The sequence below is a fragment of the Cyprinodon tularosa genome, unplaced genomic scaffold, assembly GCF_016077235.1.
Source record: "Cyprinodon tularosa strain WSP-4 unplaced genomic scaffold, ASM1607723v1 ctg449, whole genome shotgun sequence".
Classification (NCBI taxonomy): domain Eukaryota; kingdom Metazoa; phylum Chordata; class Actinopteri; order Cyprinodontiformes; family Cyprinodontidae; genus Cyprinodon; species Cyprinodon tularosa.
In genome coordinates, this window is record NW_024039173.1 from 235,655 (window position 1) to 258,256 (window position 22,602).

Consider the following 22,602-nt stretch of genomic DNA (forward strand, 5'->3'; position numbering starts at 1 on the left):
CTAATGAGTAACTCTCGTTCTTCACTGCAAAAAAGCGTCATAAATTAAGTGTATTTACCCTTAATTTGAGGTGGTAAATAAGATGATCTGCCAATGGAATGAGCATTTTTACTCTTAAAATAAGTATAAAATAAGATAATTAGATATTATGCACTTGAAATAAGAAACTGCAGTTGTTTTTTCTTATTTTAAATGTAAATTGCCCTATTCCATTGGCAAAGTGTATCACTCAACTGCTCAATTCAAGAAAAATGCTTATTTGAAGAAAAATAAACTTACTTAGATTTAAATTTTTTGCAGTGTACTTCCTACCTCTCTGAGCTGCTCCACCCTTACTCACATCCCACTGACTCAGGCCTGCTAGTGAGCTGCTCCTCAGTGTCCCACTGATAATTAGACAGGCCTATTCTCTCCCTGCTTTTAAATTAATTCTTAAATTGCATGATTACTTTTACTCCTGCATTTCTTAGTTAGCTTCTATCTGTTCCTTAATAAGGTTCGGACTGGGGTGTTCCCCACCTCTCGCCCATTGACTACTGGGATAGGCTCCAGTCCCCTTGTGACCCCATAAGGGAATAAGCGGTTACGATAATGGATGAATTTACATAAAATGTGATCTTAGTGAGTTATTTTTTCTTGATTTGAGCAGATAAGTGAGATATTTGTACTTGGAATGAGATGATTTACGTTTAGAATAAAGGGAAGAAATGTGATTTCAATTAGATGATATCTAATTAACTTGTTTTAAGGGTAAAAATAGCTTTTTCCAATGACAGATCATCTTATTTACCTGTTTAGATTAAGAAAAAATACTCCTATTCTTAGAAAGTTTATCTTTTTTTTGAATTATTTATGTTGTGCACATCCCAATAAACTTGCACTTGTATTGTAAAAAAACATTGAAAATTGAATCCTCATAATGGAGAGTGACTTTTTTTTCTGCGTTGTCAACATGTGCAAATTCACTCGAGAAGGTAAAACATATGGTAAAGGTTTTGTGTGTAAAGAACCAAATGTAGGCCAAAAAAAATAAATATTAAGTGAAGCTGAACTAATGCAGCAGTAACAGAATGAGAGAATGAAATGAAAGGTTGTCAGTGAATCAAAAGTGAGAAGCAGATAGACAGAGGGCCAGAACAGAAAGCAAACACTGAATAGATATCAATAAATGGGTAAAAGTCAAGCCACAAAACTAACAGATAACAGAGAAGCACAGAATAATGTGAGAAAAAGAAGCAGGAAGTAAGAACAGCACAGAACAGAGAGTTTGAAATACACAATATTAAAATAGGAAAACCACAAACAAGAAACTCAAATGCAAGAAATATTAAAATACCCAGCTACCCATCACAGATTCGAGGTGGTTATACCTATGGGCTTTTTATAAAAAAAAAACTTTTGGATAAATAGAAAAAAAAGGAATAAAATCTCTATTCATCATTTTTTCTTCTCATATACTGCATCCAGAAGGGCAAGAATGCTCTAAAGTTCAGCTCTCGATAGCCTTCACACTTCTGTGTCACTAATGGTAAACTGCCCAGTTTCAGAGGCTTTCTATTAATCATTGTGCTTTTCAGCGATTTGTTTTCTTCTGGGTTCCCAAACTTTAAGACACTGGTTGCAGGAGAAAGTGATCCTCCATGTGTAAGAGGAAGAATGTTATGTCTAAGTTATGACATGCTGATCTGATTTGGAGGCAGAAAAAAAAGGTGGTCCTGTTTGCCTTTGAGGTTTGGTTTCTTTGGGGAAAGATGTTGTGTAACAGCTCTGAGCTTGAGTCATCAGATTACACTCAGACAACTTTCAGTGCTCTCAGGGTTATGCTACCCCATAATTAGTACTATATGTGAGCAAGGCTGGGTATTTAGACCACCTTATTTCTTTATCAACATGCTTTTTCTGCCTTAGATGAAGTTTGCATTATTTTCTACTCTAAAAAGAACATCAGTTTTCTCTGTTTTCTATTTAAAGACACACTTAACAGTCTTCTCATGACTTAAGTTACTGCCACCAGATTGATGTCTGCTACGGTTAAATGCATTTTAACTTCTTTCATGTACTAATTCAACACTATCCTGACTGCAGGCTGCCAATCAGTTAAATTAGACAACCCTGGATTTCAATCAGAGACTCTGTAACTGGACACAAATCATGAGGAACCTATTTATTTTTTGTGCAGTTATGTCCTGTGCCATACTGACACCAAGTGGTGATATTTCATTATAGATTCATATGTATTCAATATATATTCATATGTATATTGAATACATTTATTTAAGTTACTTTTATTAGTAACTTAAATTTGAGGTTATTTAAGTTACTTTTATGTCACAGCTAGGTAAGTAATTTCTAATAAAATCAAGATATAAAATGAAAAAAGCTGACATAGATAACTCAGTACCTGTGTTTTTTTGATAGATTTCTTTGTCGTATTATGTTTACAAATTGATTATCCTTTTTCCTGGTAGGTTTTCACATTTATTCAAACCAATTTTTACTTTTTTTACTTTAATGGAGACATTTTTTTGATATTTCTGAAGACACATTAAAACTAAAACTATGTAGACTGTGCAAACAGATTTGTTTATATTTCGTGTCATCGTTCTGGTGGAAGGTGAACCTCCTACTCAAACACAAGTCTCTAACAGGTTTTCTTCCAAAATACCACTTCTATTATTCCTTTCCAACCATTCTTAGCAGCTTTCCATTTCTAGCTGAAAAAGAAAACACCTCCATAGCATGTTGCTACCACCACCATGTGTCACTATGAGGATTCCGTATTCTGTACAAGTGGATGATAGGTTTGCAATGATGCAATACCCTTAATATTGTTAATACTATTCTCTGAAATTTTGAAACATTACTTGAAGTTCATAAATGAAATAATGATAAATTAATCAATTTGAATGTTTTATTCCATCCGTTCATCCATCTATTTTCAGACATGCTTATCCCAAGCGGGGTCGCGAGGGGTGCTGGTGCCTATCTCCAGCTATCTACGGTCTAGAAGCGGGGTCCACCATGAACAGGTCGCCAGTCCATCGCAGGGCAACACAGAGACAAACAGGACAAACAACCATTCACACACACTCACAATTTTTTAGAGAAGCCAATTAACCAGCAGTCATGTTTTTGCACTGTGGGAGGAAGCCGGAGTACCCGGAGAGAACCCATGCATGCTCAGGGAGAACATGTAAACTCCATGCAGAAAGACCTCGGGACTGGAATCGAACCAGGAGCCTTCTTTATTCCAATTACGGTAAGCTAATGTTTTGCTTAAAAAAGAGATTTTAAAATAATAAAAATGATATTTCATTTTTATTCAACAAACACCTTACAGTAGGTGACAGTGAGCAGCTTCATTAATACTATTACACACCAGCCAACTACTTTCAATAGTCTGGCACACAACCCACCTTCAAAACTCTGCATGTTGAGATGTGGTTGAAACAATTTCAGTTGTAGTTTCAACATTGAAAAAATGTTAAACAAAATTTATTAATTAAATATTTGTAAAAAAAAAAAGTTAATTTTCATAAATCATGTTTTTTCATAAATTCTCATATTTAATTTTTGCAATCAGATCTAATGCTTGTCAATATATTTTTTCAAGCCCATATGAACTGTAATACATCAGGGACCCAGTTAGTCAACTATATTCCACCATTTAGCTAGTTTTAACTTTTAAACTTAAAAGTTTGCGTTTTTGGAAGATAAACATATAGAAGTTGTATAAACCATTTAATGATTTTGTTTATATGTTTAGAAAACAAGAGTTTTTAAGTTGACAATAAAAAAATTAGTAAATGGCATCTCCTTTTTTATACTTAATTTAATGTGTACGGACATTACAGACTGTTCTTTTTTTGACACAAGGTACAACTTTAAATCAACATTTAACATACTTATAAGGACTATATTAATGTTTTATTTTAATTTTAAAATATTAATTTATTTTAAGCAATATTTGAAGCATCCTATTGTTGGTGGATTTAATTATTAAAAAATCAATATATAAAAATTCTAAAGTAAGTTGAGATTCCATTGGACTTCCTTTAAGATTATCTCAGGCTGCAGATTACTAAAGCATATCAATACTTTTATTTGTAAACATTATGACAAAAACATTTATTTTTATGTTCCATAGATCTATCAGGAATTATTTCAGTTTTTGCTCAATAAAACAACAGTTAAAAAACTTCGACAAATTGTTTTATAATCTCTCATCTCTCATCTAATTATGTGATTTTATTAAATAACAGCACAAAAAGCTGCTCCTTGGTCCGTTAAAAATGTGCAAAGAACAGCAATAAGTTAGTCAACTAACATTACTGACCGTCTTAGGTCATATGACCCACATCACATGATACTGAGCCAATAGAACCCGCCTCTGAGATCTAATTGGTCAACACCTTTCTTCTCTCTGATGTGATTGGTCGAGGCGGGACGTCAACGGGTTGCTCCATTTAAATAGTCGGGAGGGTGTTCCGGGGGCCAGCATTTGGAGTCATGCTTTGACTTTCTGCGTTGTTTGTCCCATTTTCTGTCTCTCTTTTCTCAGCTTGGTTTTAAATATGCGGCTTTTATTCATCACCGTAATTCTTTTGTTGGTTGCCTGTGGTAAGAGACTTGTATTGTATTCGCCCTTTGTTGTTTGTAGTCAGTGAAGGCTGATTACAGCCGTTAAAGGAGCTAGCATGGTTCATGCTATTGTTGTGATGCAGCAGGTTTAGAAATTAGCTGATAAATAAAATAACTTATTTTAGTCTCTTTTGCTGTTAAACTATAGTTCCCTCCATACAGCATTAAGTATTTACATGAGTTTTTTGTTTTAGCTAACCAATTAACAAAATGTATGTCATCTATTACTGCAAGGTAAAATATATTTTGAAACATTCGTTCTTTCTATTTTCAATTGTCAATCAAAAAATAAAAAATTGACTGGTTATTTTGTTTTTTGTTTTTTTATGGTTAAAGAAAAAAGGATTTGTTTTTCATATATCAATTCTAAGCTCAGATCAAGAATACGAAATGGAAAAACGGACACCAACGCAGAATTTGATTTTAATATTTAATCGGTACAGTTTACGTGACCCGGAAATAGCTCTTTGCGCGGCAGTGGGGTGATGAAGTGGCTACCATGGCGACGGTAGAACGCTGTTTGTTGTTGCTAGTTAAAAGTACAGTGCACAGAAAAGTTTCAAGAAAAAAGTTATACCTGGAAAATCCTGCTGATTTTCTCCGTTGTCATGTCCTCGTCCTTAAGAGTCACACGCTTGGATCCTCGAGCGTAACTGTCCATGGCTGATAGGTCCGACTGCCTTATCTGGTGCAGCTTGATCAAACGTGGTGGTAAGCCAATTGTTTTTTTAGCTAAACCTCCACCAAACTTCCGGGTCACGTAAACTGTACCGATTAAATATTAAAATCAAATTCTGCGTTGCTGTCCGTTTTTCCATTTCGTATTCTTGATCTGAGCTTAGAATTGATATATGAAAAACAAATCCTTTTTTCGTTTTTGGTTTAACCATAAAAAACAAAAAACAAAATAACCAGTCAATTTTTTATTTTTTGTTATTTGATTGACAATTGAAAATAGAAAGAACGAATGATACACGGATTATTTGAAGCATCTGTAATTGTTTTTTTATTTATGTACCTGTCATTTATTTTAATGTATCTATGTTTCTAATGCAACTTTGCTGCCTCTTGGCCAGGACTCCCTTGAAAAAGAGGTTTTTAATCTCAATGGGATTTTTTCCCCCCTGGATAAATAAATGTAAAAATGTTTTTATTGTTTTATCTTATTTTGGATTATCTGCAGCCGCAAATGGAAAAGCTGTGCCTCCCCTCCCTGACTTTGGAGACAGTTATCATGTCAAAGGTAAGCTGTAGAAATGACAGGATCCGCCTTAATGACAGGGATCTGTGGAGTTATACCTAAAGTGTCATCCCTGTTACAGGAGTGATCTCTTTGCCCTATGCTGAGATCGTGGAGCCATTTGAAGGCTGGTTTGACCTCTCAGCAAAGTCCAGCCGAATTGATTATTATCATGGTAAAAAAAACTGCTCAACTACATTATAATCTTGAAGCTGCCTCTGTTTTTTTTTTTTTTTTTAAGAAATGTGATATCCTGTTGTGTCAGAAAAGAAGCCCAGACTGCAACATCATCAAATATGAACTGGAAACTAAAGAGATAAAGTTCAATTGCAGAACCTGACCTGCTCACTCATGTGACATTCAGGCTTTTTATTGAACTGATTTTTTCCCCTCCATATATTTAATTATAGGTACAGATAAGAATTGTGTAATGTTTAAATTTGATGTTTGTAAATGACTAAAAAAGAGCTACAAGACTGTTTGGATCAGGACATATTGTCAACGTTCACACAGCAGCCGCTTGGCTATGTGGTCCTGAATTCGATACGAATCTGATCTTTTCATATGCGACCTCTGTCTGAACGGCCAGGTCGCATCCATCCGACATACCCGACAGTGGTCACTCTTCGGATCTTGCTAGGCAGAAGTAGCAGGAAAAACAACACCAATGGTGGACGATGGTGCGGAGAGCAGTATTTATGTTTAATCATCTTGGAAAGATTGAGGTTTTAAGGTTGGGAAAGATTGGAATATATTCTCCAGCACTACCACCTATGTTAACTTCTGTAAACTCAGAGCATGCTTGCTTGTGACCTCATTGCGTCCTCTACTGCGCATGCGGGACACTTGGGTTGTATGAATGTAGTTCACACAGGAGATCACATTCAAGTCACATATATTTGGACATGTGAACAGCAATGCAAAAAAAATTGGATTTCGCGAGAAAAAATTGAGCATCAAGGCCTGCAGTGTGAATGTTGCCATTTATGTTTTAGACTATCCCAGTCCTGCACTTTGTCTTCAGTCTATTTAACCGAGCTTTAGCTATTTAGTAAAGAAGACTGACAGCAAACCGTAGGAATGAATATGGGCAAAAGATTACCATTAACTTGCAACAGTTTAATGTAAAGGTATTCCACATTATGAGGTTTTCATTTCTTAAACAACAAAATAATACAAAAAAAGGTCAGGCTTAGATATTAAAGCCTTTGACTGTAATTTGACAAAAAGTGTAGAAGTGCTAAAGCGTCTTCTCCAACTGAAATATGAGCCATAATTTAACAGCTGGTATTCTGAAAGTGAGGAGGCTGACTCGATACACTGACCTGATCTGGTGCCGTAAGAACAAGAGTGAAACTAAATTAGCATTTGATCTGTCACTAAGCAGCATCAATTCTTTTTTTTGTTTTTTTGTTTTGATGGAATATAAAAAAATAAATCATCTCTTGGCTCCTGTAAAACAATGAAACTGCAGGAAGATTAATGCTGCATCAAACATCCCTCTCTATCCCTCCTACCAGGCCAGGTCTCTACCTACCAGTTGGCGTCTCAGCAGCAGTTTGGCGTTTCCTACAAAATAACTCCTGAGACCACAGAGGTGGAGCAAAACGTCATGAAGTGCTTTCAGATTAACGGCACCAAGGATGAGGTGGTCAAACCACAAGCATCCCTACCAGATGTGCAAGGCTTCCAGGTACATTTATTCCGCTATATCAACTTTAAGAACCCTTTCCAGGTTATCTGTTGGCAATAATGCATTGCATTTTGTTTGTTTTTTAATTTAAATTTGCATTTGCATTTAAATCCAGATACCATCATGGAAATGTTAGGCTTAATCTTTATCATTCTTGATAAGCACTAAAAACACCTAGTTTGTTCAGTATAATAAATATGTACACCTCGATAAGTTATGTTTTGCGTAATCTCTCTAAGCAATAAAGTAGGAGGAAGCAGAAATCCCTTTCAACCAGAGTGACATTAGGCCTCTTTATTATGCAAGACACACGGTTGGGTTGAAGAAAATGGGAAGACACAGAACAGCTCAAATAGATATAAGAGCTAGGCAGTCAAAAAAAAAAAAGTGACAAGTATCGACATTTGAGAGCAGCGCTGTAAAAATCTGTTCATTTTCTCTGTATGATTTTTTTTAGATTTAATCCTGTTAAATTTTAAGAGGAAATTGGTTTCATCATTCTAAATATCTGAGTTCTATGCATGAGTTTAGGCCCTTTTTTCTTTCATAAAGCTCTCGTCATCTGTTGTATTAATTACCAGGAACAACCTGTTTTTACAGGTAAAAAAAGCCCAGCAACCCACAGAATCCTTTCTAGAAGCTTCTTATGCCTTTAATAATAATAATAATTAAAACGTATTGATCTCATATTGGAGAAACTTACCTCTGCATTTAACCCATACCCTTGGAGAGCAGTGGGCTGGCATCGTGGGGCGCCCGGAGAGCAGTGTGTTAGTAAGGATCTTGCTCATGGACCCAGAGTGCAGGCTGTGGGAGTGGGGCTCGAGCTCAGAACCTCAGGATTCCAACCTCTATGCCCTAACCACGAGGTCGCCACTTTCGTTGACTTCAGTCTGAAATGCGTCATAACAGTTTTAAGTAGCCACCTTGAGGTCCTTTTATCTAAAACAGCTTCACCATCTAAGAGGGATGTTTCTGTGACCTGAAAGCGCTTTATGATAGAATCTACTGTAAGGTTTAGACATTAGACAGGTTTACTGAAGATAGACTGGATCCTTCAGTTTGCCAATTCCAGATACAACTTTTTCATTTCCAAAAGATGCCAACAGATTTTTGACCTGATACGATATCTGCGTAAATCATGCTTGCTTTTATTACTCGTTTTGTAAAGTAAAATGTTAGAAAAGGCTTGATCTAGTGATGTTCCTCCAACAGAAAATAATTTTCCACAAAACTGTTGGAGAGCAACTCACCCATTTATTATTAACAAGTATTGGTTACATAAATCTTAGACAGAAGCAAAGTTTTTTCATCAGCATGCCAATGAGTTGTTAGATGCAGGCTGATATATTCTGGTAGTCATTCTATGCATTTATTTATTTGTTGCTTATATCGGACAGATGTCTGTTTCTGATTTTTTTTAAATTTTATTTTAGAAGCATTTATTACATTATTAATTTTTTTTGACCCAGCATTTCATTTAGGCTAGGTTTTAGATTATTAAGGCCCACTCTTATTTGTTGCTGGAAATTTTTCATCACTGCTTCTTTATTGATTTAAAAACAGGGATAATGACCTGATAATGTTAAGTTGGCTGTTTGCACCAAATAAGCAACATTGTTTTGTTTAGGTGTGTTAGAGATCCTTCCTGCTAGAGATGGGCCCGTACATCGACTGGCTGACATTTTAGCATTTTTTTTTTGTATCTGTATCAGCTGATACAGTATGCAGCTTCTTTGGAACCTCCACAGTAGCTTTTAATAGTGGCCTAAAATGATATTAAGAAACAACTAAATAATGCATATCAGTCTTAGAAGCTTTATTTGGTTTTTTTAAATATAATTTGATTAAATGACATTAAAATGACAAATTTGTCTTTAGATGTATTCTTCTTGTTGTTGGCTTTTTTAGGCGAAATAAAATCCTATAGAGTAAAATTTGCACTTCATCTTTATGAAATGTTTAACCGTTTTCCTCATTTTAAAGCTAAAAATAGTGTAGTTAAAAATGGAAACACATTTTTTTACATTAGATATGAAACAATAAGTCTTGTTTTATTAAAATATCATAATTAGTCATCAAATCTTCAATGTTTGCAGCTTTTAAGCAGCTTTTAATCTTTCAGACTCCTGCAGAATGGTTCTTTTACAGAAGAGGATTAGGGCCACTGGAAAAAAAAAAAGTTAACTGATGATTTTTTTTTTTTTTTTTTCAATATAGTATGGGGAAAAAATTCTGACTTTTTTCTTAGAATTCTGACTTTTTTCTTAGAATTCTGACTTTTTTCTTAGAATTCTGACTTTTTTCTTAGAATTCTGACTTTTTTCTCAGAATTCTGACTTTTTTCTTAGAATTCTGACTTTTTTCTCAGGATTCTGACTTTTTTCTCAGGATTCTGACTTTTTTCTCAGGATTCTGACTTTTTTCTCAGGATTCTGACTTTTTTCTCAGGATTCTGACTTTTTTCTTAGAATTCTGACTTTTTTCTTAGAATTCTGACTTTTTTCTCAGGATTCTGACTTTTTTCTTAGAATTCTGACTTTTTTCTTAGAATTCTGACTTTTTTCTTAGAATTCTGACTTTTTTCTCAGAATTCTGACTTTTTTCTCAGAATTCTGACTTTTTTCTCAGGATTCTGACTTTTTTCTCAGGATTCTGACTTTTTTCTCAGGATTCTGACTTTTTTCTCAGGATTCTGACTTTTTTCTCAGGATTCTGACTTTTTTCTCAGGATTCTGACTTTTTTCTCAGGATTCTGACTTTTTTCTCAGGATTCTGACTTTTTTCTCAGGATTCTGACTTTTTTCTCAGGATTCTGACTTTTTTCTCAGGATTCTGACTTTTTTCTCAGGATTCTGACTTTTTTCTCAGGATTCTGACTTTTTTCTCAGAATTCTGACTTTTTTCTCAGAATTCTGACTTTAATGTCTCAATTCAAATAAATAAAAAAAATAATAAATTACTTTAATCTCAGAATTCTGACTTTAATCTCAGAATTCTGACTTTAATCTCAGAATTCTGACTTTAATCTCAGAATTCTTTTTTCTCAGAATTCTGAGATTAAAGTCAGAATTCTGAGATTAAAGTCATTTTTTATTTCTTAATTTTTATTATTTATTTGAATTGAGACTTTTGTTATGTTTATACGTGCATGGAAGAAAAAGCAATTGCGGCTTCAAGAATCAGCCCTTCCAAAAAGATAAAGGCAGCAAACTTCAGGAATCCGTTAGACTGATGTCAAACTAACTGCTACTGGTTTTAGCCCTTAAAAATAACTTAATATCTGTCGATCTTGGATTCCTACTGCCTTTCATTAAGCTTCTGATCAGGGCAGCTGAAGCTTTGGATGTCAATGTCTACAGCGTCATTGTGGCTAAATGTCAATGTAAAGGGAGCCCTTGATGTTAATCTCATTCATTTAAATTCTTGTATTAGTACGTCTAGGAAAAAATGCAGCCTAATTTAATAAGTGCTTACATAAACAGAAACACAATCTGACCCTTTATGCATCTTTAGTTGATGGAGATTCCACAGTCATCATTTAAAGTTGGCTGCTGTGGAGGATTATTGGCAATAGTTGCAGATTTAATCCAGTTATTACTTTTCTAAACGAGCAGAGGTGGATAATCGAGGTCCAGAAGATAAAAAGCCTTTACAGAGATCATTTTAGCCATTTGGATTTTCCTGTTTCAAAACATAGACTGGAACTGATCATGTAGTTAAACAGGATGACTGTTTTCTGGTTACATCCCTTCATTCACTGAGTTACTGATTATTTTTCTCTGTAGTTCCTGAGGATGGAGTATTATGGCGGCTCCCTGTGTGAAGTCTGGCAGAATGTGACCACCATGGGTCACAAGAAGAACACCTACACGCTGTGGGTCAAGAAGGAGGAGGGAAGCTCCGCCGGACAGAAAACAACATCTGTACCCCTGCACTATGAGATGATGGGCTACAACACGCTGCTGGGTTCCCATTATGACAAGTACCTGGTGGACTACAAGGAGTTCAGCACCCGATTTGACCCCAAAGTCTTCTCTCTGCCTGAAGGTTTGAGCGCGAGTCATGGATCTAACTGAAAACGTTCTGAAAATGAGTATACATTTCTTAAAATAAGTGTATTTACCCTTAATTTTAGTAAGAAAAAAGATGATCTGCCATTGGAATGAGCAGGTTTACCATTAAAATAAGATGGATATTATGCACTTGATATAAGAGACTGCATTTGCTTTTTCTTATCTTAATGTGTCTCACTTACCTGCTTAATTCAAGGAAAAGTGAACTTATTTTAAGAAAAAAATGACTTTCTTAGATTTAAATTTTTTGAAGTGTAACCAAACCTTTCAGTAACCATAACCTGCTTTTCTTCTGTCCTTTAGGGATGAGCTGTGGGGGGTTTCCTGGTCCGGGTGTGGAGCACCACCTGCTGGCTAATCCAATGAAAGATCTCATCCATACCTCTGCTTCAGGTCACTCTCAGAAGGTCTTCCTTCATTTCAAGGAGAAGTTCCAGCGTCAGTACGGCGACGACAGGGAGCACGAGAAGAGGGAGCATGCTTTCCTTCACAACCTCAGGTTAAAGGAACAAGCCTCACTTTGATTTGTAACGCTTAACAAATATATTTTTGTTTAGAGTTTTAAAAACGTCTCTTGTCATGTTTTCTTGGTGTTGTAGATATGTCCACTCTAAGAACAGAGCCGGTCTGTCCTTCTCCTTGGCTCTAAACTCTCTATCAGATCGCACCTTGTCAGAGTTAGCAACCATGAGGGGGAGAAAGCAAAGTAAGACCCTGAACAATGGGCTACCGTTCCCATCCAAGCTGTATGAAGGAGTGAAAGTACCAGAGTCCCTCGACTGGAGGCTCTACGGTATGTCTGAGACTTTATATTGGCTGAAGTTGGATTTGTCCATCAGGGCTCCTGTTCATCATCCAGAATTATTTATTTTTATTTAGGTGCTGTGACTCCAGTGAAGGACCAAGCCATCTGTGGCTCCTGCTGGAGCTTTGCCACCACTGGAGCAGTAGAGGGCGCTCTTTTCCTAAAGGTGAAAATGGAATTGGCGCTGTTCTTTAAGGTTGCAGATATTTAGCACAGTGCCTCCTCTCTTCATGTTACTTTATTCTGATTGTGGGTGAGTCTGGTGTGGATGAATTGATGACATTGTTCTGAAATTACCAAGAAAAATGTGGAACTTAGGCCGTATGACATTTAAAATGTATTAATAAAAAAGTTTTTTTTTAACTAGGAAGTCAAACAAAACAACGATCAAGTTATGAGTCCTTAGGGAGAGTATATTCACACCTTGTAACATCACCTTAAAAAACACAAAAAACAATCCAGATTTTAATTGTGTTTATGTTACAGAAAGACCTAAAAAAGTGCATAAAGTGATGTATGGTTTTGAAACTTTTTTTAGGAATAAAAATCTGAAATGTGTGATGTGCAAGCAAAACTTTCCTGGAAAAAAGACTGAAAATTATAATGAGACTTACTGCATGAAAGTAACGTCGCAAGCTTCCCTAAAAATGGTCCCATGGTGGTAAAACATGGTGTTGGCAGCGTCATGCAGTGGACTTTGTTTCCTTCAGCAGAAATAGAAGCAGGTCAGATCAGATGCTTAACCTTTAAATCTTTTACATATGGGAAATAGTTTTATATTGGCAGAAAAAATATAAATATTGATATTTTGCTCACTGTTGGCAGACATAAAAAAATGGGTCACATGACACCTTCAGAGATGGATATGACGTTACATAAGGGAGTTTTTAAGAAGTGCTCCACATTGACTTTAAAACCATCCAATACATCTCAATTTAAGTTGATATTTGCTTGTTGCCTGAAAATTTCAAAAAGGATCATAAAGCTTGTACCAAACAGCTTATAAACGCACAAAATTTATTTTCTTTCAAAAATTACAGCGTGCGGCTTGTAATCAAGTGCACTCTATAGTCCGGAATTTACGGTAATCGGCTCTCAAAACTTCTTATCACTACCTTTTAGGAATAACAGGGTTTTGGAAAAGCGGTATGAAAGTTCACAAATCTGTTCTCAAACGTAGCGAGTAAAAATAAAATGTCCTCAGAAAACTTTATATTCAAATAAAGTACACGTACTGGAAACAAGTGGTACTTAATAGAGTAAAAAAATATTCCCATCATGAAATGAGCCAGGTGGTGTACACTCCCACCACACTCTACAGAGCAGAGGGTCGGTCCACAACATGATTCATGGTGAACGTTTCCGCACCCAATGGACGGGCTTGGCAGTCGCTGTGAATAAATGGCGCCGGGTAAATGCAGGTTTCTGTCTCTCCTCTTCCGTCACAAAGAAGGAAAGGTTCAAAGGGATTCCTTCTCCTGCGTTTCCTAGCAACTGATCCAAACATCCAAGCGGTTTATTATGGGGTCTGATGGCACCCCATTGAAGTGACCAAATTCTTCGACTCGGCCTCTCTCACACACCGCTCTTAGTCCCGTCTTGTTCTTCACCAGTAACTGGGTGAACGATGGGCTCAGGTCCAGTTTGGAGTAAGATGGGTTACTTTAACTTAGCAGAACCATTGTGTTAATGGTACTTGGTACTTTCTGTTAAACTTGACCCTAATTGATAACCCAAACCTAAATTGTTGGTATTGTTATATATTTTTTTTATAAATGAGGCTGCATAAATATTCTCACCACACTTTTCAGATTTTATTTTCAAAATGTTTTCAAACTGGCTACTTTCATAAAGGACTGTTGAATTTATCCTGGATTACTGGTTCCTCTGATCGTTAGATTAATCCACCTCTGATCGGAGGCTTGTTTATGCTGTTCTTTTTGGAAGCCTTGAGTTAGAGTCCTAGCGACAGATGTCGAGCTCAATCAGGGACCTGTATGGAGTCGGTGCACCTAATTGTTCTGCAGCCATGGCAGGAACAGAATGTTCTGACTTGGAGGAAGCACTGGTGTGAGCGCCCCAGCGCTCTGCCTTTGTACATCTGCCAGGATGTGGCGCAGCAGGACAACGACCTGAACAAATCGGTGACCCCCAGGCTTCACCAGCAGCTTCGTAAACAGAGCCACTCCTCGGGGGCCGTTTTTAAATTTACTTCCAGACGATCTCCCAGCATCTGTCTAAAGATTCTTCGGAAACAGCTGGTCCAAATGTTTAATGTTCCCTTTGTGTGGTCTTCGGAGCTCTGGGCTTTGGTTTTGGTGATGAAAAATTAGCCGATCTGTTCCAATACATGTGTGCAGGTTTAGGACAGTTTTTAGGTGTTTTCCCACATGAATTTTCTAGAAGTCTGCATGAAAAGTATTTGGATTTTTAGAAGTCCTATCAGATGCTGTGATTCCTATTTTAAGCCTTTATCTACATTTATCACATGATTTTTTTAAATCATTTTAGACAAAAATTACTGTATTATTACTGTATTATTTGTTAAATCAGGGAGTGGAAAAACTCAGATCTCCGATTTAAAGTTTTCCTGGGAATTTTACTGAAGGGAAGGAAGAGCTAATGATAAAAAGGAGGCATTTGTAAAGAATACATGTAATAACCTTAGTATCCTTCCACACACCCAGATCTATCTTTCTTCCTTCCTTCCTTCCTTGCTTCATGCCATTTCTCCTTCCTTCCTTCCTTCCTTGCTTCATGCCATTTCTCCTTCCTTCCTTCATGCCAGTTCTCTTTCCTTCCTTCCTTGCTTCCTGCCAGTTCTCCTTCCTTCCTTCCTTCCTTCCTTGCTTCATGTCATTTTCTCCTTCCTTCCTTCCTTGCCTCATGCCATTTCTCCTTCCTTCCTTCCTTGCTTCATGCCAGTTCTCTTTCCTTCCTTCCTTGCTTCCTGCCAGTTCTCCTTCCTTCCTTCCTTCCTTGCTTCCTGCCAGTTCTCCTTCCTTCCTTGCTTCATGTCATTTCTCCTTCCTTCCTTGCTTCATGCCATTTCTCCTTCCTTGCTTCCTGCCAGTTCTTTCCTTCCTTCCTTGCTTCCTGCCAGTGCTCTTTCCTTCCTTCCTTGCTTCCTGCCAGTGCTCTTTCCTTCCTTCCTTGCTTCCTGCCAGTTCTCCTTCCTTGCTTCCTGCCAGTTCTCCTTCCTTGCTTCTTGTCAGTTCTCCTTCCTTCCTTCCTTGCTTCATGTGATTTCTCCTTCCTTCCTTCCTTGCTTCATGCCATTTCTCCTTCCTTCCTTCCTTGCTTCATGCCAGTTCTCTTTCCTTCCTTCCTTGCTTCCTGCCAGTTCTCCTTCCTTCCTTCCTTGCTTCCTGCCAGTTCTCCTTCCTTCCTTGCTTCATGTCATTTCTCCTTCCTTCCTTCCTTCCTTCCTTGCTTCATGCCATTTCTCCTTCCTTGCTTCCTGCCAGTTCTTTCCTTCCTTCCTGCCAGTGCTCTTTCCTTCCTTCCTTGCTTCCTGCCAGTTCTCCTTCCTTCCTTCCTTGCTTCCTGCCAGTTCTCCTTCCTTCCTTCCTTGCTTCCTGCCATATCTCCTTCCTTCCTTGCTTCATGTCATTTCTCCTTCCTTCCTTGCTTCATGTCATTTCTCCTTCCTTGCTTCCTGCCAGTTCTTTCCTTCCTTCCTGCCAGTGCTCTTTCCTTCCTTCCTTGCTTCCTGCCAGTTCTCCTTCCTTCCTTCCTTGCTTCCTGCCAGTTCTCCTTCCTTCCTTCCTTGCTTCCTGCCAGTTCTCCTTCCTTCCTTGCTTCATGTCATTTCTCCTTCCTTCCTTCCTTCCTTCCTTGCTTCATGCCATTTCTCCTTCCTTGCTTCATGACAGTAATGTCAGAGAACTTCTGTTTCTGCAGTTACAGTGATTCTTCAGGTGATGATTAAATATTCCTCCCACAATAAGACTGCTGTCATCCTCCTGCTTTTTTGCAAAGTGCTCTTGCACTGAACATCCTTTGTAGAATAATTGTGTGTAGATCTAGAACCTTTTAGGGTTGGATAGTAAAATGTCAGTAAAGATAAGAGGAGTTGCCATCAATCAAAGATCTATGTGTAAACAAACTTGTTACAAAAGACTGAGCACTGTGGTGTTCAGTGCTGTTTGATGCCATTCAGAGCTACAGAGCAGCACAGGTTGCTGACCTTGGTTCTTGTCTTTCAGACTGGCTCCCTGCAGGTCCTGTCCCAGCAGATGCTGGTAGACTGTTCCTGGGGCTTTGGCAACAACGGCTGCGACGGAGGAGAGGAATGGAGGGCGTACGAGTGGATTATGAAACACGGAGGCATCGCCACCACAGAAACATACGGAGCATATATGGGAATGGTGAGATGAATGAATTTCAGAATCAGAACATGGATCATTTAAAAAAATAAAAAATACCAGCTGAGGAGGTGTTTCATATTAGTTTTAAAAGCTGAAACACTGTAGGTGTGATTGGAACCTGTCGCCTCATTTTCCACATTAGTCAGGTCAGCAGTTCAGAGCCGCACAAAGTTTTCCAGATGAGGTCATTTTCAAACATTTCCCACCTTAGCTCTGTATACATAAAAATATTTTTAAGCTGCTTTTTGCTACTTAGTTTTAAAGCTTGTTTTTTTTTCTCACTATCCAACCATCAAATAAACATTTTATGTACTTAAACTATGATATAAAATGAATCAGGCTTTGAACTTCTCACATAGAAGGCTTTAGTGTCTCATGTGTAAAAGTTTTGCATCCTGGTAAACCCGGGTGGTGGTGCCTGTTGGCTGTGCAGCTGTTAAATGTGCTCTCCACAAAGCTGACTTTTCTACTTTTATAGGTGTCAGGAAGATCAAAGCAGCCCGTCACGGCAGCATCATGCTGCGCGGTCACTCTTTAGAGGAAAGACAAGAAGCCGGGCTAAGATAAAAATCTGTATAGCTAATTTTATGTTTAAGGTGTAGTTTTAGCAAAATCTGAGTTTTTTTTTATTTTCCATTAATGCACCTCTTGGGCTTCAATAGGTCAGGATGACGGCAGTTCTTGCAAGATGTTTACTTACAGCCAGAGTTGGATAATCCAGGTCCAGAAAGTAAAAACCCTGCCTTGTTTTCCTTCATCCTGTTCACTTAACCAGGTGATTAGTTTGCATTGTTGAGCTGGAAATGCAGATGGTTGGATCTGATCTCTGTACAGGCCTTCTACTTTCTGGACCTGGATTATCCACCTCTGCACAACTGAAACCATCAGACTGTGTTAAACCTCATGTATGTGTATGCTCATTTCTTGTGGTGAAATATTGTTTGACAAGCATTTTTACCACCCTTTAATTATGGTTCCTTTTCTCAAAGGGGGGGATTTGAAATGAAAGCTAGTTTCTTTAAGCATTTTGTTATGTCATTTAAGAGGGGAAAATATCAATTTATTGGATTTGCTATGAAAAGAACCAGAGATTAGATTTTTAAGCTATATCGCCCAGCCCTAAACTGCTAAGCACAGGATGATGCTGTTGGAGGCTACAGAAGACTAGAGACTGTAGTAGAGCTTCAGTTTCCAGCTGGACATCATTCATAAATATCAGAAACCACAAAACATGTAATTATTTTTGGAAGAGGCTGTAGCTCCCAGATGAGACCAAATGGTAGAATAGGTTTCTGAATCCTGGTTCTGTATGACTGCTAGCATAGCTTAGTCTCTTGTAATCAGGTCTAGTATGAATCTTTTTCTTTTCCTCCCTGAACAGAATGGATTCTGCCATCTGAACTCCTCCCAGCTCACCGCGCACATCAAAAGCTACACCAACGTCACATCAGGGGACGCCGACGCCCTCAAGGTGGCCCTCTTCAAGAATGGGCCGGCGGCTGTCAGCATCGACGCTTCACATCGATCGTTCGTCTTTTATAGCCACGGCGTTTACTATGAGCCAGCATGCGGTCAGTTGACTTCTTTCTTGTGTTTCAACCATTTTTGGTCCTTTTTTCAGGCTAATGGTTTTGGTTCTGTGGTTCCTGTAGGAAACACCACGGATGACCTGGACCACGCTGTGCTCGCAGTGGGATATGGCGTTTTGAACGGAGAGCCATACTGGCTGATTAAGAACTCTTGGTCCACATACTGGGGCAACGATGGCTACATCCTGATGTCTATGAAGGACAACAACTGCGGCGTCACTACAGACGCTACATACGTCACACTGGCCTAAATACATACACTTTGATGTTTATGCTGCTGAGCTGAAGCCACTCTGTCAGTGCCTGAGTAACTCTTATTGTTTGTGTGGCAATGGAGCTCCTACATCACTTTAAACTGCCTGGAAAATAATGTTTTGCACAAAAAAAAATCATTCTTTTTATTTTGTTTTTCTTTCAAACAAGTTTATTGCTGGAGCCACCAAGGCGCTAAGCCTTTATTTCACATACAAAGTTTGTTTAATCACATATTCTAAGTTGATCATTAGAAAAAAACCTGTTGCATTCAAATACATCTGACAAGAAATCTGTACAATAAAAAAGTCAAATGTGACATCTTTGCTTTTTTTCCTGACCACATGCTGCAGCCAGAAATAAGGCATGCTTTCTCTAACTCATGCACCTCAACAAGTTAGTCCTTAACAGTCAAGTTTGTTTTTCACAGCACCTGCAGAAGCATTCCTGCTAAATAAGTTTTATTTTTTGGAAATTATGATAGACCAACACAAGGGTTAATTTAGATTTGGCACCCTTTACTTTGACACCCATAAATAAAAAGAAGACCTGACCTATCACAGAGCAAAGTTTAAATGATCAGCTGAAGATGGAGTATGATTAAAAACTGCTAAGCTAACTAGCATAGCCAGGAGCATGGGTGGTTCTAGACATGGGCCAACATGCTGGTGATTAACCCTATACTTAAAACATTATATTACATAAATGCCTTATGATGATAGACATCAAAACCTGGTTCAAAACATAAGGTGATGCACTTTAAGCTTAATAGATTTTTTTAGATGAGATCACCATTTTACATCTACTTGATCTGAGGTCTCGATCTCAAAGCTATTTTGAAACTAAAAAAAAATATTTTTTCTGTAAGTTTCTGATTTCATTGAAACTGATAATTTTCATTAAACATGTGTAACTTTGTACTATTCCTGAATCATGATTGTGCAGTTACATAATGTTCCAAAGCATATCTTTAACTTTTAATCTTTATTCCAAAGACGTTGAACATAATACTCTTGTAAAACCCATTATTTCACTGTAATCCTACTCTATTGACAGGACAAGAACTCTACACAGCTGTTCCATTAGTTCTTACGAATGTAATAATGCAGCACACAGGGGGGGGATTTACCATTAGGCAGTACTACGCAGTTGCCTGGGGCCCCATAAAACTCTGTTTACATGTATGGTTAATACAACTATTCCTATTGGGATTTTGATAAAAATACATCAGAGCGCCTATAACAAATGTGTCTCAGCCCTCCCTCCCCTTCAGTGTCCACCATATTGGATCAGTCCATTTGCGGCACATGTTCAGAAAGCTCCAAACAGACAGCAGCAAACTATTTGAAAGCAAACATTGCGCTATATTAAGAAACTTTTCAGACCACTCTAGCACTTTTATTTCAAAAAAGCACCTAGCGCCAAAATTAGCAACTTTTTTTTCTGGTAGTGGAGACTTTGGCAGCAAAATATAAAAGCAGCTAACTCTGCTCTCCAGAGCAAGTAGACTGGTAACCCCGCCTCCTGCTCTCCTCTATCTTGTCTGCTGTCTTGATTCATGCAGCTATTATTATTTCATACAAATTAAAAATGGAGAACAGATAAGCAGATCACAGCTTGTCTACAGTGAAAAGGAGGACTGGATTATTTACTTTTGCCGTCGCCTTTTTGGAAACACAGGAAGGAGCAATCAGCTAAGTGAGCTTTGTGCATGGAAAAAAAAATTCATTCCTTTTGAGACAGCATGAAAAATCAGCTGAGTACAAAACATAGAGAGGAAAACAACAAGAAAAGGGACAAAACGTAAAAGAAATAATATATATCTATTGTATCAACATTTCTGTATAATTTTGCCTTGGGCTCCAAATTTCCTAATTCCGCCCCTGGCAGCACATATTCTAGCTTTGACTAATTTGAACAGTTTTGAATAAGAAATACTGAAACATGAAATCCAAATGTAACTGAATGACACTGAATTTTTTTCTGTTCCCTGAAGGAAATACATTTTCCCCACCCTGGTAAATTTGGACTAGTGCGCCAATAGCCAGGAGGCCATAACTGGAGAAGCAGCAGGTTGCTCTCTTCATCGTCTTCGGGAGAAGCAAGAATCTGGTTAGCTTTTAGGGAAAAACTGACAATCCTGGAAGACAACCTCTTACAGGCTGGAGAACACTTGGGAAGAAGATTTAATTCACTTTGATGGCTTAAACATTCAGCAGGACAACTATACTGTATATACAGCGGGACAATGGGATGTTCTAGTCAAAGTCTAACACTAAATGCACATGAGAATGTTTGAAGGGCCGGTCTAAAGCGTCTAAATCATTAAAGCAGGTAGAGGCATATCCAAAACTGCCTCAAAGCCATAATGCTGGTTTTAGAAAGTATCAACCAAATAGAATTAAGCAAATTAAAACCATGGTTGATCGATGTCCCCTACACCTAAAAGTTATCTCCCAACCCTACCCTCACTCCCCTTTATGTTGGTCTATCACATAAAATTCAAATTTCTTTTTTTGTTTTTATCAAATAAAAAAAAATCAAGCGACATAAAAAATAATCTGCATAACTCGTTAACAATGATTGTTTTAAAATGCAACAGCCCTTAAATTTTATAGATAAATCAAACAATGCAACACAGTATCGATTTACACACCATTATGTAAAACTATAAATGTCTACAAACAATACTGAAGTCAACCACCTTGGTTCATGCTCATCTGTTGGTTTCAATATGAAAGTCTATCAACATCGTACGAAAGCTAAACTGGGCATGACAAGATCAACTAAAGCATGCAAACTAATCTTATTTAAAAAAAAAAAAAAACACTTTTAAAATACAGCAATCATATTTCACAAACGGTCAAAAATGCTGAAGAATAATGTCAAGGATTTACAGTCATTTTAGTTTAATGCTTCTAAGAACATTTTAAATGAGATCCTTCAAAATCAGCTAGTTAGAAACCCCAAGATGCTTTATTTTTTTTTTGGTGAAAAATAAGTTTAGAAAAACTAATTTATTTATTTTCAAAAAAAGTGATTAGAGGTGGAAAGGTTGAGATGCATATTTGCTGAAGCATGAGAGATTTCCAGGGTGGAAAATCATCAGCAATGATTTTAGTTGAGCAGGTGTTGCTGGTTAGAATGACAGTAGAATTCAACTTTATGTTATTAAACTGTCACAAGTACAAAGCAACCAAAATTACTCTCTGCAATGTGCGGCACCTGGGGAGCAGTATGGGGGTTATGGGTCTTTGCTCAGAGACGCAGAGTGGCAGTCTGTGGGAGTGGGGCTCAAACTCAGAACCTCTAGGATCCAAGCTCTATGCCCTAACCACCAGGTCAACACTAATAACCAACCCTTCGTAGATTGGTTATCAATCTATAAGGGGTTATGAGTTAATTTCTAAATGATCCATCAATCTACAGCGACACATGTTGTTTAAAGGTTCAAAAGATTTAACAAGGCGCTCCAGATATTTTTAAACCCAAAGTCAGACCCCATATTGCTGGCCTTAAGGACACAGACCACATCTGAAAAAGTAAACCTTTCGCATGCACTCATGTCTTCCGTAACATTTTCTATTTCTGACTCACATATTAAAAATATGCCTCTCACTTTATTTTCCTTGATAGTTTAGCATTTTTAAGGCTTAAAGGGATAGAAGACTCTGGTTTTTACAAAATATGAGCCCTCGATCAAACCAAATAACTCAAAGAAACCTGCTGATAGATTTATTCCCTGGAATCCTATCATCACATTTCCTTATAGCAGACTATAAAAAATTATGTCTAGAACTTTAAAAAAATCACTTTAAATCAGGCTTTCAAAGTTGGCCTGATATCTCCTTCTAGTGGATATGTATTAAATACAAAACCTCCCATGGCTGGTGGCTCAGTTCAGTACATATTAAAAACAAGAAGGGGAGGATAACC

General features: G+C 37.5%; 1 protein-coding gene across 1 annotated transcript; it reads left to right on the forward strand.

The window, feature by feature from the left end:
• Nucleotides 1–4,464: 4,464 nt before the first annotated feature.
• On the forward strand, nucleotides 4,465–18,985 carry zgc:110239 (uncharacterized protein LOC550326 homolog). The gene is made up of 11 exons (XM_038300384.1): nucleotides 4,465–4,620; nucleotides 5,825–5,884; nucleotides 5,964–6,056; nucleotides 7,402–7,574; nucleotides 11,363–11,624; nucleotides 11,954–12,149; nucleotides 12,250–12,443; nucleotides 12,530–12,621; nucleotides 16,664–16,825; nucleotides 18,207–18,396; nucleotides 18,478–18,985. The coding sequence occupies exons 1-11, from the start codon at nucleotides 4,575–4,577 to the stop codon at nucleotides 18,663–18,665; spliced, it is 1,656 nt and encodes a 551-aa protein (XP_038156312.1). The 5' UTR covers nucleotides 4,465–4,574; the 3' UTR covers nucleotides 18,666–18,985.
• The last annotated feature ends 3,617 nt before the right edge of the window (nucleotides 18,986–22,602 follow it).